The sequence below is a fragment of the Tamandua tetradactyla genome, chromosome 3 (genome assembly GCF_023851605.1).
Source record: "Tamandua tetradactyla isolate mTamTet1 chromosome 3, mTamTet1.pri, whole genome shotgun sequence".
In the NCBI taxonomy this organism is placed as follows: domain Eukaryota; kingdom Metazoa; phylum Chordata; class Mammalia; order Pilosa; family Myrmecophagidae; genus Tamandua; species Tamandua tetradactyla.
This window is the reverse complement of record NC_135329.1, coordinates 80,698,712-80,717,134: the sequence shown is the minus strand read 5'-3', so window position 1 is coordinate 80,717,134 and position 18,423 is coordinate 80,698,712. Positions and strand designations below refer to the sequence as shown.

General features: G+C 40.0%; 1 protein-coding gene across 3 annotated transcripts in view; it reads left to right on the top strand.

Moving 5' to 3' along the window:
- ING5 (inhibitor of growth family member 5) overlaps window positions 1–18,423 on the top strand; it is a 37,584-nt gene that overhangs the window by 815 nt on the left and 18,346 nt on the right. The window contains exons 2-6 of one of the 3 annotated variants that reach the window (XM_077153376.1): window positions 1,819–1,890; window positions 4,608–4,774; window positions 5,187–5,298; window positions 5,466–5,559; window positions 5,791–6,583. In XM_077153376.1, coding sequence (XP_077009491.1) covers window positions 1,819–1,890; window positions 4,608–4,774; window positions 5,187–5,298; window positions 5,466–5,559; window positions 5,791–5,995 — 650 coding nt within the window. In that variant the 3' untranslated portion in view covers window positions 5,996–6,583. Of the gene's footprint in view, window positions 1–1,818; window positions 1,891–4,607; window positions 4,775–5,186; window positions 5,299–5,465; window positions 5,560–5,790; window positions 6,584–18,423 lie in introns of those variants that run through there. The other 2 variants (XM_077153374.1, XM_077153373.1) reach the window with 2 other exon arrangements.

Below are 18,423 nucleotides of genomic sequence, written 5' to 3'. Positions count from 1 at the left end.
GCGCACCGGATCCTAGGCAGTGAGGGCATGGTGGCCCCATTCTGGCCCGAGCAGAGGTGCATGGGTTGGTGGGAAAGCCAAGTCAAGGAGGTGGTGGAGTAGAGGTGTTTCCCCAACGTCGTGGGTACCCAGGAAGGAGGAGGAGGGGCACTGGGGCTGGTGTGCCAGGACTGCAGACATGACTTCCACTTCCATGGAATTCACCAGCTAATGGGGAAGGTGGATTTGTAGAAGGGTCACAGAAGCCTAAGGGCGACAAGGAGCGCGGTAGGTGAAGAGCACAGGGTCATTACTGTCCTGCAAGGTGGCAGAGGCAAAGCCCTGGTAGGATGGAGGGTGCAGCCCAGCAGATCCTGGGCCTGAGCGGGGTGGACTGGGGATTCACTTGGTTGGCTTTGGAGAGTGGATGGGAGGGGCTCGCTGGGGTTCTGACCAGGAGTGTGGTGTGGGGCCCAGGGCAGCATTGTGGTATGGGGCCCTTCAGTATAGCAGTTGAAGGCTGCAGGCTCCAATATAACTTTGGTTAAAACTGAGTAACACTGAAGTCCAGTTCCCATGGGCCATCTTTAACCCACCCATACCCTTCAGAGGGTCCCGCCATTATCCCCACTTTGCAGGTGAGGAAGTTGAGGCACAGAAAGATTATGTAACTTGCCTGCATCCCACAGCCTCAGAGCATCAGAGCACCTGTCTTTCAGGGAGAGTGACCCCAACCTGCCTACTTGCCCAGAGCTCTGCTTACTAGCCATCACAGACTGAAAGTACCATGTTAATTCACCAGAGTTGGAAATGGACACTGTCCTGGGGAGGCAGGGATTTCTTTTTCTCATTACCACCTTCCCCCCCATGTGCCTGGGACTTATTAAGAATTTGTGTTGAAATGAGTTCAAATGTTGGGGGAATGAACTGTGGAATCTCGGGTACTTGAGGGGCCTTCCAAGAGGGATCTGGCTCTGGCCAGTGAGGTAGAAGATGAAGATGGCCTGGAGGATGAGCCTCTGTGCCCTGTTCACATCCAGCTAACGCCACCCCCTCTTTTTTGCACTTGCTTTGCCCTTCGTCTGAACTTCTCTCCAGTTTGTGCTGAACACTAGTATTTTTATTGTTTTTCAGATCCTCATGAACTGCAGATAGTTTGCTGCTAGTAATTGCCTTGTTTTCTGGCATTATTTGTTCCTTCAAGCTATATTGATTAGGAACCAAAGTGATTCAACTCTTTCCAAGAAAAGATTTCAGAGAGGAGTCTTTCTTATGAGCCAGAGGAGCGTTCTCAAGCCGTTCCATTCTGCTCCAGCGGAACCCAGTGCGCCTCTGCCTTACAGGGGGTGCCTCTGTCCTCAGAGGCAGGGCACGTGCTACAGCTGGCACTAGCTGTGGGGTTGGTGGGCTGGGTTGGGATCCACTGAGAGCCCTGTGACCTCCCCAATCCTCCCTTTTGTTTTGTTTGTGGGAAGAGGACAATGCTGATTGCTTCCTGCCATGTGCAGGACTTGTGCTGCTGTCTAGACAGTGAGCATGTGGCCAGGGGGCGATGGGGTCTCAGTCGGCATGTCTGCCCACCCTGGGCCTCCTTCCCTGTCCTACTTGCAGCTGTTTCACAGCATACCTCCACCTCCTCCCTTCCTGAAGTGGGCAGCCTGTTGACAGCGTTGTTTGGTACCCAACCCTGAATAAAGAGATTTTAGCCCTCTCCCCTCCCAAGCCCCAACAGAAACAGAAAATGAGTTTTTTATTTGTTGAATTTGATATAAAACCTTGAAGGCAAAGCTTTGTCCTATTCTCATAAATTCCACAGAGCCTGATGCCTTTGTGTTTCAGGTATCGAGAACCTTCCCTGTGAACTTCAGAGGAACTTCCAGCTGATGCGAGAGCTGGACCAGAGGACAGAAGGTGGGCACGTTTGGAAGCCAGCTCTGGTTCTAGGAGGGGCATCTGGGGGAGATGGCCAGGTCTGCCGCAGAGCCCCAAGCTGGGGCTGTATTCCAGTATCCTACAGAGTTCTCATTCAATTGTCATCAAATTTAGCTTCTTGGATCCTTACTATAACTCTTACTATAAATGCTCTTTTCCATTCAAAATACTTTTGTTACTTTTAGCTTTCCTCTTAAAAGAATTTCTGTTTTTTAACTACATGTGCATGGTGTGCAAAGCTAGATAGGATTTCCCTATTTCTGAACAACGTATATTTGCTGTTATTTCTTTATTTTTTTCCCTTTTGGTTTTAAACTTCATCTGTTCATTTATACTATGGAAGACCAATACCTCCTGTTCCTATGTCCACCCCTTTCAGCCCCCAGGCACTCCTATCAGCCTCCTCTTGCATTTCTCCCAGTCTCAAGGTGTAGTTGTATGAGGACCCTGTCGAATATGGGGGCCTGCTCCCCCAGGCAAGCCCGAGGTACTTCACAGCTGAACCACATCACCTCCTGGGCTTGCTTGGTCTTTTTTGAATAACTTCGTTTTTTTTCTTGGAGTCACTAATTCCTTTGTTAGTTTGTTGGCTTTTATTTAGACTACGAAAACATCAATCAGCTGCTACAAAGACTGTGGTACTCAGTTCACTTCAATTGTCATGACCCCAAGTTAGGCTGGACCCTATGCTCAGGGCCGCCCTCTACAGGCCTGCCCCCCAGGCACCAACCAGTCACAGGTTTAGGGCTCCCCAGGGCCAGCGCTCTTCTTACCAACTGGTTCCCAATTTAAGGGGTCAGTAATTTGCTAGGACGACTCTCACAACTTACTGGAAGCGTGATACTAATGACTACAGTAATACTAAAAGGATACAAATGAGAGAAGCCAAAAGAAGAGAGTCAAGGGCGTACTCTGGGAGGGTCGCACACACCAGCCCCTGAGTCCTCTCCATGTGGGGCCAGAGGTCATTACAATCTTTTATGGCAGCCGAGTCTTTTCTCCATCATGGAAGCGTATCAGGGCTTTGAGTGCCCGGAGTTCCCTGGGGTCTCATTATTTAAGCATGACTGATGGAATCCACACCCATGTGGTTGAACTCAATCTGTAGTCCCCTCTCCTTCCAGAAGTCTGGGTGGTAGGCCAATGGACGTTGCTCAAAGCCCCTACCCCTTAATCCATAATTCTGTGGATGGCCTTTGTGGTGGGCAGCTTCCTCCCCTCTGACTGCTGGTGTGGCTGGTCAGCACAGGAGTTATATACTCTCGCTGTGGTCTGGAGGCATGCTGTGGCCAAAGATACTCCTACCACAGGACATTCCAAATGTCTAGAGGTTATCTCCTATGTGTAGGGACAGAGGCCAGATTCATTACTATACAGCTTTGTCCCTCATATTCTGCACCCTCACACCCCACAACCTTTGTTGGTGTGGCCTCACAGAAGACCCACTGGCTCCTTCTATGCCCTCCTTGGAGCCCTCTGTCCATGATCTCGTCGGACTTGCATGTCTCTAGGCCCTCAGTGCTGCCCTGGGATCCCCCCTTGCCTCTCCAGGGCTCCACCCTGCCCCTGGGATCTCAGATGTCCTTTCTTGGTTGACTCCCTTGTTTAGGTGGAGCTTTTCCTCTGGTAGTTTTCTGAGGTGGGTACATAGGGAAATAAACCTCCACTTGACCTGCTGCATGTCTGCAAGTGTGTTTAGCCTCCCATTTGATGGGGAGGGGGCTGGGATTCCAGGCTGGTAGTCATTTTCCTCAGTGTGTGGAAGGCCTCGTGGCTTTGTCTTCTTGCTTTCTTATTGCCATTGAGAAGTCTGAAGCCGTTTGGACTGCTCACCATTTTTATTTATTAATTTCTCCTCTTCAGAAGCTTTTGGGATATTCTCTTTAGTCCTGGGTTTTGTATTTCCTGTTGATGTGCTTCTGTGTGGTGACTTTTCATTCATTGAGTTAGGGACATGTTTTGCAAGTTTGGAAAAGCTACGTTTTTTCACTTGGGTACAGCATCTTGACTGTGGCATACAAAGAGTTCTCTATTGTGAGAAATAACACATATTCAGAACCAAGCATAGAACTTTTATAGAGAACTTGATACCTACATCAGGTGGCCCTCTCTGTCCGGGAAACTCTGTGCGACCCCCAACTCACCTAGTCACTGACCTCCTGAATTGGGTGCTGATCCTCTTCCGTCCACCCAAAAGTCCAGTTGTGGATGCTTCTGAACTCTATAGTGACAGAATCACACAGTTTTCCTTTGTGTCCTGCCTTTTCACTCTTTATCATTTTTAGTGGGATTTATCCATTTTGTCATGTTCATTCTTTCTGCTGCAGTCTAACATACTGTTGTGTGCGTGCACCACAGTTTGTTCATCTCTTTTACTGTAGTTTGCACGTTTAGGTTGCTTCCTGTTTTCTGCTGTCAGGAACTTTTTCTGGCATATATCCTGCCTGCTGCCTTTAGGATATATACCTGTGAGTAATATGCTGGATCAGATGTAGAGTGACCACATAATATATTGCTCCAGCAGGGACACGAGAATCAAAAGGGGCTGCATGGATGCTTGTCCTGGGCAGACTGTCCAAATGATGGCACACTGCTCTCCAGCCTGGCTGTGCTGACCAGGCCTGCACCAGCCTACCTGAAGTGGGTAGTAGCACCTCCTTAGGTAGGGACTAGCTTTTCAACCCTTTCGCCATCAGATAAGAAGGCAGAAATTGACATCCTGGCTGCAGAGTACATCTCAACTGTTAAGACCCTCTCTCCTGACCAACGTGTGGAGCACCTTCAGAAGATCCAGAGCGCCTACAGCAGGTGCAAGGAGTACAGCGATGACAAGGTGCAGCTGGCCATGCAGACCTACGAGATGGTGAGGCACTGCAGGTGGGAGGGAGGCCTCTTGCCATGGGATGAGACCTGAGGGAGGACTGCTCAGCAGCTGCGCACTGGGTGGAGGACAGCCTTGAGAGAGGCATGCTTTAGGAAGCAGTGCACATCAGGCACACCCTTCTCCAGGGGCCAGCGCCACAGTTTTGTTCAGCTTTGCCTTTGTTTGTTTGGTTAGAAGGAGTCATTTGTTTGAATATATATATTATTCACATATGTATATAGTTTGTTTTTGTCAGCTTTAAGTGAAATATGGGCCTTGTTTAAGCAGAGTTCTATTGACTGAAAACAAAATTAAAGTGTAAGAAAGTTCTTCCTCGTTGCTTTCTTAGTGGATTTCTGATTCTTGAGGTATTTTGCTTTTATTTAAGATTTTTGAGTATTCTTTTGTACAGGTAGACAAGCACATTCGAAGGCTTGATGCGGACCTAGCACGCTTCGAAGCTGATCTGAAGGATAAGATGGAGGGCAGTGACTTTGAGAGTTCTGGAGGACGTGGGTTAAAAAGCAAGTCGTTACTGTCTTCTTTATTTTGTTACTATTGACTATGGGGTTATGAAGAATTTTGTCTAATACTTGAAATAGGGATATTATGGTAAATAACATATTTGGGTAAATCTTGTCCTGCTCTAGTGAATTCTGTGAAAATAGTCTCAGTTATTATTATTTTTCAGAAGGTCGGGGTCAGAAAGAAAAAAGAGGCTCTCGGGGTCGGGGCAGGAGGACGTCAGAAGAAGACACTCCCAAGAAAAAGAAGCATAAAGGAGGGTAAGAGGTTTTTTTTGTTTTGTTTTCTTTTTTGTTTTTTCTTTTCTTTTTTGTTTTCCAAAAGAACACCATTAGTATTTATTTAGGGTACAGAAACAGCCATGAAAGCTAATGCTGAGTGAGTGCTTACCACGTATGCACCAGGTATAGTTCTTGATGTCCTATATGTGCTAACCCAGGAAATCCTCACATGTGCCGGTGAGGTTAGTGTTGTTATAATCTGATTTACAGGGAGGGCCCTTGCCCGAGGTTTGTAGCCAGTGTGTGGGAGAGCTGGGCTTGCACCAGGCCGCCTGATCCAGAACCGTTTCTCTTAGCCACTACGTTGTGCTGCCTTTCCAATGATGTGATCATGTTTAGAGTTTTTATGGATCGAATTAAGTCTACACTACTCTTTAGTAGTCAAATTTGTATATATCTGTTATTATATGTATAAATATTTATTTTGCACGTATGCATTGTTAAATTTTGTGACTACAGTTATTAAATATATATATCATTTAACTTGAATTTCTGGATATTTCATTTAAAGCTTATTCCCATCTGATCCCCGCCCTTGCCCTGTGAAAGGTGTCATAACATTGTTTCATGGAAGTGATATTTAGACCAAAGAGGAAATGGTTAAATTCCAGTGATAGTTATGTAAAGAGGTTAGAAAAAGAGTTAGTTTTTCTTGACAAAAACAAACAAAAAAGGGGGTGAAAGACTTTAGGGTTCTTAAAGCACTTACAACCTTTAACTGGTTTTCTTTTTAAAAAACCCAAAACCTTAGTATTGTAAAGTAATACACAGATACAGAAAATGAGACAACACAAATATATAGTTTAGTAAATTATTGAAAGGTAAATATTCCTTTGTAACTATCACCCATGCCAGTAACTACCTTTGCTGGCCAGAAGCCCTTGCATGTGCCCCACCAAAATCATAACCTTCCTGTGTCCCAAAATAAACACAATTCAGACTTTTAAGTTTTTATTTCCTCATGTTTCTTTATATTTTTATCTCCAAAGTATACATTCTTAGACATGCTGGTTTAGTCTTACTTTTTTCTTTTTTTTTTGCTTTTAAAATAAACTTTAGGAGCCTGCTCATGCCAAAAATAAAAAATAAAAATAAAATTAACTTTAGTAAGGAATAATTTATATATAATTAAATGTTCCCATTGTAAGGAAGATTTTTCTTTGTAAAGTTTGATGTTTTACTCAGTTTCTAAAGTTATGGAACTATTCAGACTTTCTATTTCTCCTTTAGTCAGTTTTGGTACTTTGTATCTTTAAAGGAATTTATCTGTTTCATTTAACTTGTGGAATTTGTTGGCAACAAGTTCATAATATTACATTATTATCCTTTTGATATTAAAGGATCTGTACTGATGACCCTATTTTCATTCCTCATTGGTAATTTGTGCTTTATCTCATTTTACCTTAATCATTTCAGAGAACTAGATTTTGGTCTCACTGATGTTTTTTCCTCTGTCCATTTTCCATTTCACTTTCTACTGCTCTTATTTTTATTATTTTCTTCTTTCTATTTAACTTGGGATTACTGTGCTTTTCTTTCTCTAGGTTTTTAAGGTGGGGGCTTCTTAGATCTTTGATTTTTATGCCATTTTTCTTTTCTTATATAAATATTTAAAGCTATAAATTTTCTTCCAATTGTTTAGCTGTATCTCACAAATTTTGATTTCTTGTGTTTTTATTTTTCTTCTGTCCAAGATATTTTTTTTCCTTTGACCCATAGGCATTTTAGATGTATTTTCTTAACTTCCAGTTATTTGAAGATTTTCTAGATATTTTTCCAATTTAAATTTCTAGTTTAATTCCATGAGGAATCTTTGAAACTTACTGAGACTTGTCTTTTTTTTTTTTAAGGATTTTTATCTGTTTTATTCACTGCTATATTTCCAACACATAGAACAGTGCCTAACATAGAGTAGACATTAGATAAATATTTGATGAATGAATGAGCAAATTAATTAAATGAATAAATGTGTTTCTTCCCCTCACACAGGTATGGTCAAAGGAAAACAGTAGAGTGCCTTCTAATTTTTATTGTGTCTGTACTGCAAAAGCTACTTTATCATTACTCTCTTCCATTTCTAAAGATTATTCTATAGCAATGAACAAAGGTGCCATGGGTAATTCTAGATTTGTGAGCCATTGCCCAAGGCCTTGGCTACTTGTTCCATGAGGAAGGAGGTGAGATACAACACTGCTTCTGGAGAAATATATTCCAGGTCCTAATATTTATTCAGTCAGTCAACAAATATTTCCTGAGTACCTAATTTGTGCCAGGAAGTATTAGGGAGTAATAATACTTGGAAAAAAATAAAACCAGAAAACTGATCGTAGTATGTAGGGAAGTGCTATTTGAGGTAGGGTGGATTTTTTTTTGTTTTTTTTTATTAATTAAAAAAACAAAAAAGAAATTAACACAACATTTAGAAATCATTCCATTCTACATATGCAATCAGTAATTCTTAATATCATCACATAGATGTATGATCATCATTTCTTAGTACATTTGCATCGATTTAGGAAAAGAACTAGCAAAACAACAGAAAAAGATATAGAATGTTAATATAGAGAAAAAAATAAAAATAATAGTAATAATAAAAAATAAAAAATATATAAAAAAGGAAAAAGAAAAAAAAACAAGACACAAACAAACAAACAAAAAACTATAGCTCAGATGCAGCTTCATTCAGTGTTTTAACATAATTACATTACAATTAGGTATTATTGTGCTGTCCATTTTTGAGTTTTTGAATCTAGTCCTGTTGCACAGTCTGAATCCCTTCAGCTCCAATTACCCATTATCTTACCCTGTTTCTAACTCCTGCTGGTCTCTGTTACCAATGACATATTCCAAGTTTATTCTCGAATGTCGGTTCACATCAGTGGGACCATACAGTATTTGTCCTTTAGTTTTTGGCTAGACTCACTCAGCATAATTTTCAATAGGTCCATCCATGTTATTACATGTTTCATAAGTTTAGCCTGTCTTAAAGCTGCATAATATTCCATCGTATGTATATACCACAGTTTGTTTAGCCACTCTTCTGTTGATGGACATTTTGGCTGTTTCCATCTCTTTGCAATTGTAAATAACGCTGCTATAAACATTGGTGTGCAAATGTCCGTTTGTGTCTTTGCCCGTAAGTCCTTTGAGTATATTCCCAGCAATGGTATTGCTGGGTCGTATGGCAATTCTATATTCAGCTTTTTGAGGAACCGCCAAACTGCCTTCCACAGTGGTTGCACCATTTGACATTCCCACCAACAGTGGATAAGTGTGCCTCTTTCTCCACATCCTCTCCAGCACTTGTCATTTTCTGTTTTGTTGATAATGGCCATTCTGGTGGGTGTGAAATGATATCTCATTGTGGTTTTGATTTGCATTTCTCTAATGGCCAGGGACATTGAGCATCTCTTCATGTGCCTCTTGGCCATTTGTATTTCCTCTACTGGTAGGTGTCTGTTCAAGTCTTTTTCCCATTTTGTAATTGGGTTGGCTGTCTTTTTGTTGTTGAGTTGAACAATCTCTTTATAAATTCTGGATACTAGACCTTTATCTGATATGTCATTTCCAAATATTGTCTCCCATTGTGTAGGCTGCCTTTCTACTTTCTTGATGAAGTTCTTTGATGCACAAAAGTGTTTAATTTTGAGGAGCTCCCATTTATTTATTTCTTTCTTCAGTGCTCTTGCTTTAGGTTTAAGGGCCATAAAACCGCTTCCAATTGTAAGTTTCATAAGATATCTCCCTACATTTTCCTCTAACTGTTTTATGGTCTTAGACCTAATGTTTAGATCTTTGATCCATTTTGAGTTAACTTTTGTGTAGGGTGTGAGATATGGGTCTTCTTTCATTCTTTTGCATATGGATATCCAGTTCTCTAGGCACCATTTATTGAAGAGACTGTTCTGTCCCAGGTGAGTTGGCTTGACTGCCTTATCAAAGATCAAGTGTCCATAGATGAGAGGGTCTATATCTGAGCACTCTATTCGATTCCATTGGTCGATATATCTATCTTTATGCCAATACCATGCTGTTTTGACCACTGTGGCTTCATAATATGCCTTAAAGTCAGGCAGTGCAAGACCTCCAGCTTCGTTTTTTTTCCTCAAGATACTTTTAACAATTCGGGGCACCCTGCCCTTCCAGATAAATTTGCTTATTGGTTTTTCTATTTCTGAAAAATAAGTTGTTGGGATTTCGATTGGTATTGCATTGAATCTGTAAATCAATTTAGGTAGGATTGACATCTTAACTATATTTAGTCTTCCAATCCATGAACACGGTATGCCCTTCCATCTATTTAGGTCTTCTGTGATTTCTTTTAACAGTTTTTTGTGGTTTTCTTTGTATAGGTTTTTTGTCTCTTTAGTTAAATTTATTCCTAGGTACTTTATTCTTTTAGTTGCAATTGTAAATGGAATTCATTTCTTGATTTCCCCTTCACCTTGTTCATTGCTCATGTATAGAAATGCTACAGATTTTTGAATGTTGATCTTGTAACCTGCAACTTTGCTGTACTCATTTATTAGCTCTAGTAGTTTTGTTGTGGATTTTTCCGGGTTTTTGACGTATAGTATCATATCGTCTGCAAACAGTGATAGTTTTACTTCTTCCTTTCCAATTTTGATGCCTTGTATTTCATTTTCTTGTCTAATTGCTCTGGCTAGAACCTCCAACACAATGTTGAATAATAGTGGTGATAATGGACATCCTTGTCTTGTTCCTATTCTTAGGGGGAAAGTTTTCAATTTTTCCCCATTGAGGATGATATTGGCTGTGGGTTTTTCATATATTGCCTCTATCATTTTAAGGAAGTTCCCTTGTATTCCTATCTTTTGAAGTGTTTTCAACAGGAAAGGATGTTGAATCTTGTCAAATGCCTTCTCTGCATCAATTGAGATGATTATGTGATTTTTCTGCTTTGATTTGTTGATATGGTGTATTACATTAATTGATTTTCTTATGTTGAACCATCCTGGCATACCTGGGATGAATCCTACTTGGTCATGATGTATAATTCTTTTAATGTGTTGTTGGATTCGATTTGCTAGAATTTTGTTGAGGATTTTTGCATCTATATTCATTAGAGAGATTGGTCTGTAGTTTTCTTTTTTTGTAATATCTTTGCCTGGTTTTGGTATGAGGGTAATGTTGGCTTCATAGAATGAATTAGGTAGCTTTCCCTCCACTTCGATTTTTTTGAAGAGTTTGAGGAGAGTTGGTACTAATTCTTTCTGGAATGTTTGATAGAATTCACATGTGAAGCCATCTGGTCCTGGACTTTTCTTTTTAGGAAGCTTTTGAATGACTGATTCAGTTTCTTTACTTGTGATTGGTTTGTTGAGGTCATCTATTTCTTCTTGAGTCAAAGTTGGTTGTTCATGCCTTTCCAGGAACCCGTCCATTTCATCTAAATTGTTGTATTTATTAGCGTCAAGTTGTTCATAGTATCCTGTTATTACCTCCTTTATTTCTGTGAGGTCAGTGGTTATGTCTCCTCTTCCATTTCTGATCTTATTTATTTGCATCCTCTCTCTTCTTCTTTTTGTCAATCTTGATAAGGGCCCATCAATCTTTTTGATTTTCTCATAGAACCAACTTCTGGCCTTATTGATTTTCTCTGTTGTTTTCATGTTTTCAATTTCATTTATTTCTGCTCTAATCTTTGTTATTTCTTTCCTTTTGCTTGCTTTGGGGTTAGTTTGCTGTTCTTTCTCCAGTTCTTCCAAGTGGACAGTTAATTCCTGCATTTTTGCCTTTTCTTCTTTTCTGATATAGGCATTTAGGGCAATAAATTTCCCTCTTAGCACTGCCTTTGCTGCGTCCCATAGGTTTTGATATGTTGTGTTTTTGTTTTCATTCGCCTCGAGATATTTACTAATTTCTCTTGCAATTTCTTCCTTGACCCACTCGTTGTTTAAGAGTGTGTTGTTGAGCCTCCACGTATTTGTGAATTTTCTGGCACTCCGCCTATTATTGATTTCCAACTTCATTCCTTTATGATCCGAGAAAGTGTTGTGTATGATTTCAATCTTTTTAAATTTGTTAAGACTTGCTTTGTGACCCAGCATATGGTCTATCTTTGAGAATGATCCATGAGCACTTGAGAAAAAGGTGTATCCTGCTGTTGTGGGATGTAATGTCCTATAAATGTCTGTTAAGTCTAGCTCATTTATTGTAATATTCAAATTCTCTATTTCTTTATTGATCCTCTGTCTAGATGTTCTGTCCATTGATGAGAGTGGTGAATTGAAGTCTCCAACTATTATGGTATATGTGTCTATTTCCCTTTTTAGTGTTTGCAGTGTATTCCTCACGTATTTTGGGGCATTCTGATTCGGTGCGTAAATATTTATGATTGTTACGTCTCTTTGTTTAATTATTCCTTTTATTAGTATATAGTGTCCTTCTTTGTCTCTTTTAACTGTTTTACATTTGAGATCTAATTTGTTGGATATTAGTATAGCCACTCCTGCTCTTTTCTGGTTGTTATTTGCATGAAATATCTTTTCCCAACCTTTCTCTTTCAACCTATGTTTATCTTTGGGTCTAAGATGTGTTTCCTGTAGACAGCATATAGAAGGATCCTGTTTTTTAATCCATTCTGCCAGTCTATGTCTTTTGATTGGGGAATTCAGTCCATTAACATTTAGTGTTATTACTGTTTGGATAATATATTCTTCTACCATTTTGCCTTTTGTATTATATATATCATATCTGATTTTCCTTCTTTCTACACTCTTCTCCATACCTCTCTCTTCTGTCTTTTCGTATCTGACTCTAGCACTCCCTTTAGTATTTCTTGCAGAGCTGGTCTCTTGTTCACAAATTCTCTCAGTGACTTTTTGCCTGAAAATGTTTTAATTTCTCCCTCATTTTTGAAGGACAGTTTTGCTGTATATAGAAGTCTTGGTTGGCAGTTTTTCTCTTTTAGTCATTTAAATATATCATCCCACTGTCTTCTAGCTTCCATGGTTTCTGCTGAGAAATCTACACATAGTCTTATTGGGTTTCCCTTGTATGTGATGGATTGTTTTTCTCTTGCTGCATTCCAGATCCTCTCTTTCTCTTTGACCTCTGACATTCTCACTAGTAAGTGTCTTGGAGAACACCTATTTGGGTCTAATCTCTTTGGGGTGCGCTGCACTTCTTGGATCTGTAATTTTAGGTCTTTCATAAGAGTTGGGAAATTTTCAGTGATAATTTCTTCCATTAGTTTTTCTCCTCCTTTTCCCTTCTCCTCTCCTTCTGGGACACCCACAACACGTATATTTGTGCGCTTCATATTGTCATTCAGTTCCCTGATCCCCTGCTCAATTTTTTCCGTCTTTTCCCTATAGTTTCTGTTTCTTTATGGAATTCAGATGTTCCATCCTCCAGTTCACTAATTCTAGCTTCTGTCTCTTTAAATCTACCATTGTAGGTATCCATTGTTTTTTCCATCTTTTCTACTTTGTCCTTCACTCCCATAAGTTCTGTGATTTGTTTTTTCAGATTTTCTATTTCTTCTTTTTGTTCAGCCCATGTCTTCTTCATGTCCTCCCTCAATTTATTGATTTGGTTTTTGAAGAGTTTTTCCATTTCTGTTCGTATATTCAGCATTAGTTGTCTCAGCTCCTGTATCTCATTTGAACTATTGGTTTGTTCCTTTGACTGGGCAATATCTTCAATTTTCCGAGCGTGATCCGTTATTTTCTGCTGGCGTCTGGGCATTTAATCAGATTTCCCTGGGTGTGGGACCCAGCAGGTTGAAAGATTTTTTCTGTGAAATCTCTGGGCTCTGTTTTTCTTATCCTGCCCAGTAGGTGGCGTTTGTCTGTCTGTGGGTCCCACCAGTAAAAGATGCTGTGGCTTCTTTAACTTTGGAAAACTCTCGCTGTAGGGGGGGTCGCCAGCCGAAGCGGCTTGGGGGAGTGCCGATCCGAATCTCCCAGCCGGCCCGGAAATCCGCGCGTGTGGAGGGTCGCCGGTCTCCGTGGCTTGGGGGAGTGCCGGTCCAAATCTCCCAGCCAGCCCGGACCGCCAAGCGTGGCGGGGGGGCGCCGGCTGCCGCGGCTTTGGGGAGTGCCTATCCAACATTCCCAGCCGGACCGGGAAGCCACGTGTGTGGAAGGGACCCCGGTCGCTGGTCTCCGCGGCTTGGGCGACCTCCGATCCAATTCTCCCAGCCGGTCCAGGGGGCCATGCGTGGGGGGCACAGGCACCAGCCGCCACGGCTTGAGGAGACCGCCTGTCCAATTCTCCCAGTCGGCCCGGGAAGGCGGGAGGAGGGGACTCCGGCCGCCAGCCGCCCCGACCCGGGGCAGTGCGCGCCCCTCGGTGATCTCACCGCAGCGGATTCTCCCTGCCGGTTCAGCCATTCCAGAATGGGGTACGCTGTGTTTTTGGTCTCTGTCGTGGCTCCGGGACCTGTTCTGTACTGTTTCTATTTCTTTAGTAGCTGTTCTGGAGGAGGAACTAAGACCCGCACATCTTTCTAAGCCGCCATCTTCTCCGGAAGTCCGGTCCTGAGACTTGTCTTACTATGATATGGCCCAGTTTATGGCCTGTGTTGCTGAGTATTCCATGAACAATTTTAAAAAAATGCATCTTCTGTTGTTGGGTGGGTGTTATTGGGGTGAAATGTCAGTTGATAACTTGGTTGGTAGAGTTTACATCTTTTATATTCTTGTTGGTATTCTGTTTCCTTGTTCTACCAATTGCTGAGAGAAAATTATTGAAATTGCCAACCTTAGTTATGGATTTGTCTATTTCTCTTTTCATCTCTTTTTTGCTTCATTTATTTTGAGGTTCTGTTATTTGATATATACACAGTTAGGGTTTTTTCATTTTGTTGTGATTGTGTGAGGCTTTTTTTGTTTTTTTTTAAGTAATCGACACCTTTATCATAATGAAATGTCTCTCTTTATTCCTGTTTTTTTTGTTTTAATATATTAATATAGCTACTTTAGCTGTCTTGTAATCAGTGTTTGTATATATTTTTTTACATCCTTTTACTTTCAGCATGTTTGCATTATTGTATTTAAAGTGGGTTTCTTGAGGACAGCATATAATTATGTCTTGCTTTTAAAATTTGGTTTGATAATCCATGCCTTGTTACTGCAGTATTTAAACCATTTATATTTAGTGTAATTAATCATATATTTAAATTTAAATTTACCATCTTGCTAGATGTTTTCCAATTGTTCCATCTTTCCTTTTCCTGGTTACTTTTAGCTTTATCAAGTATTTTCTTTAATATTCCATTCCAAACCCCCCCCCCCACTGTTGTCTTATTAGTTATAGCTCTTTTTTTATTTTTAAAAGATTTTTCTAGTGTTTACAATCTGTTTCCCTAACTTATCACATTGAACTTCAAATAATACACTGTTTCATATTTCATATAACATCCTTTACAACAGCATTCTTCGTTTTCCTGTCTCCTACCCTTTGTGCTATTGTTGTTATACATTTACTTCTACATTTGCTGTAAACCTCACAGGTTTAAATCACTGATTGTGTTAAACAGATTTTAATAGATGAGAAAAAAGTTTTATAATCTCTCCATGTGGCTAACATTTTTGGAGCCTGTAATTATTCATGTAGATAACAGTTCTTCATCTGTCATTTCCTTTCTGCCTGGAGAGCTTCCTTTAACATTTTCTGTAATACAGATTTATTGTTGGTGGTGAATTTTCTCCATTTTTCTTTAAAAAATGGAGTTGAAATAAAGATATTTCAGACAAAAAATAATCTTGGTAGATTGAAATTTTTACCCATATGTACTATTGATAAATCCTCTATATTCTGTATATTCCATCTCTCCCGCTTTATATTGTTATTGTCTCAGATTATATCTTCATGCACTGTACGCTCAATAACATAAACTTAAAATGTTGTTTCACACATTTGCCTTTTAAATCACATAGGGGAGAAAAAGCAGTTGTAAACCAAAAATACAGTAATACAGGATTGTATATTTACTTGTGTGCTTTATTTCTTCTTATGGCTTTTTTTTTTTCTTATGGCTTTTAGAGTTACTGTCTAGTTCCTTTTATTTCAGGCTGAAGGATTCCCTTTAGCTTTTCATATAGGCCAGCTCTTCTGCTTGTGAGCTCTTTCAGCTTTTGCTTTACTGTAAATGTATTAATTTCTCCTTTATTTTTGAAATTTAATTTTGCCAGGTATAGAATTCTTGATTCATAGTTTTTTCTTTAGTCTTTAAACATGCTATTCCACTGACTTGATCCATGGTTTCTGATGAAAAATCCGCTGTTGAGCTCACTGGGCATCCCTTGTATGTGACAAGTCACTTCTCTCTTGCTGCTTTCAGAATCCTCTCTTTATCTTTGGATTTTAACAATTTCACTCTCATGTGTTGGTGTTCATCTCTTAGAGTTTGTCCTTCTGGGAGCTTGTTGAACTTCCTGGATTTGTACATTCATGTCTTTTATCAGATTTGGGAAGTTTTTGGTCTTGATTCTTTCAGATCCATTTTCTATTCTTTTTGTCTCTCTCTTATCCTTTTTGGACCACAGTAACTCACATGTTGTGCTTAACATTGGGCCCGGTTTTCTCAGCTCTGTTGATTTTTTTTCAGTATTCTCTCTTTTCCTCACACTGGACAATTTCAATCACTTTGTCTTCAAATTCTCTGATCCATTCTTTTGTCTGTTCAGATATGCTGTTGAATCCATATAATGAGTTTTTCCTTTCAAATTGTTGGACCCTGCAGTTCAAAAATATCTGTTTGCTTCCTTTTTATGAGTGTTGTCTCTATTTTGTTCAGACAATAGTTTGCTAATTTTTTTAGTTCTTTGTACATGGTAGCTCACTGAATATATTTTAGACATTTGATTTAAATAGTTCCAAACATGGTTTCTAGGAAATTTATTTCTTCCTGTAAATGGGCCATAATTTCTTTTTTTTTTTTTTTTTTTTGGTGCTTGGGCTGGGAATCGAACCCTGGTCTCTTGCTTTGCAGGCGAGCATTCTACCACTGGGGCCATACTTCCTAGTTTCTTTGTTTTGCACTTTTTTGTTGATAACTGGGCATTCTGAGTATTATGTTGTTATAGTTCTGGGAGTCTAGTTCTTCCCCTACTCTGGGGCTGTTCTCTTTGTTGTTGTTGCTAAGACTGGAGACATCAATCTGTGACTTTTCCAAACTATTTTCACTCCCAAATGGTGAGGGGACAGAGGAGAAAGAAAAAAATAGATACTGCCTCTTTGAGACTCTGTCACTTTTTCCTGAGGGGGTCTGGAACAGTGGCTGTCTTCAGAGCCAGCCCCCCTCACCCCCCACCCCTATGATCTGGAGTAGTTGATCCAAGGCAGTGATTAGTGGTCAGATGACACCCCTCTGAAGCTTGAATACTTAGGTCCTTTTAGCCCACCTCAGACCAGCAGGATACCCCAGGAGCCCAGGCTGCAGTCCCTCCTGCTGCCTGCCACATGACTGAAGGATGGGGAGAGGTCAGTAGCCATTGCTTAGAAGGTGAAATTCACTGATACTTACTTGAAATTTTCCAGCCTCTTCCAGTTCTTCTTTGGACATTGCACAGTGTTTCACCAGATTCCAGAGTTCCAAAATAGTTGATTCAGACAGTTTCTGCCAGTTTAGTAGTTATTTTGGTGGAGGTACTGAGCTTCCTACTCCACCATGTTTCCTGATGATTTTTTTTTGTTTGCTTGTTTCTTTTTTTAGCTTTTTATTTTGAAATAATTTCAAACCTACAGGACAGTTGCAGAAATAACACAAATCCCGTAAAAAGAACTTCCCAGATTCCTAAATACACCAAATTTTTTTAATTTTAAGAAAAATACCAAAAACACCGAACACAAACATTCTTAACTTTTGATCATTCCGTTCTACATATATAATCAGTAATTCACAATATCATCACATAGTTGCATATTCATCATTGTGATCATTTCTTGGAACAGTTGCATCTATTCAGAAAAAAATTCATACATACCATACCTCTTACCCCTCCCTTTCATTGATCACTAGCATTTCAATCTAAATTTATTTTATTTAACATTTGTTCCCCCTATTATTTATTTTTATTCCATATGTTTTACTCATCTGTTGATAAGGTATATAAAAGGAGCATCAGACACAAGGTTTTCGCAATCACACAGTCACATTGTGAAAGCTATATCATTATACAATCATCAAGAAAAATGGCTACTGGAACACAGCTCTACATTTTCAGGCAGTTCCCTCCAGCCTCTCCATTACATCTTGACTAACAAGGTGATATCTATTTAATGTGTAATAATAACCTCCAGGATAACCTCTTGACTCTGTTTGGAATCTCTCAGCCAGTGATACTTTATTTTGTCTCATTTTGCTCTTCCCCCTTTTGGTCAAGAAGGTTATCTCAATCCCTTGATGCTGAATCTCAGCTCATTCTAGGGTTTTGCTCAGTCCCTTGATGCTGAGTCTCAGCTCATTCTAGGATTTCTGTCCCACGTTGTCAGGAAGGTCCACACCCCTGGGGATCATGTCCCGCGTAGATAGGGGGAGGGTGGTAAGTTTGCTTGTAAATACACCAATTTTAACGTTTTGCTGCCATCGGCATATTATTGTCTCTATCCACTCTCTGTCTACGTATCTGTGTGACCTTGGGAACATTTGAGAGCAGGTTACACACATTACACTCCTTGAACACATAATACTTCCATGTACATTTCCTACAAACAAGTATATTCACTTATGTAATCACCTTAAGTGCAGTCATCAAGTTCAAGAAATTTAACGTTGATTTAAAGCTTTCATTCTGTATTCCAATTTTTTATTGTCTCAATAATTTCTTTTGAGTCTTTTCTCTTCATTCTTAGATCTCATCCAGTGTCATG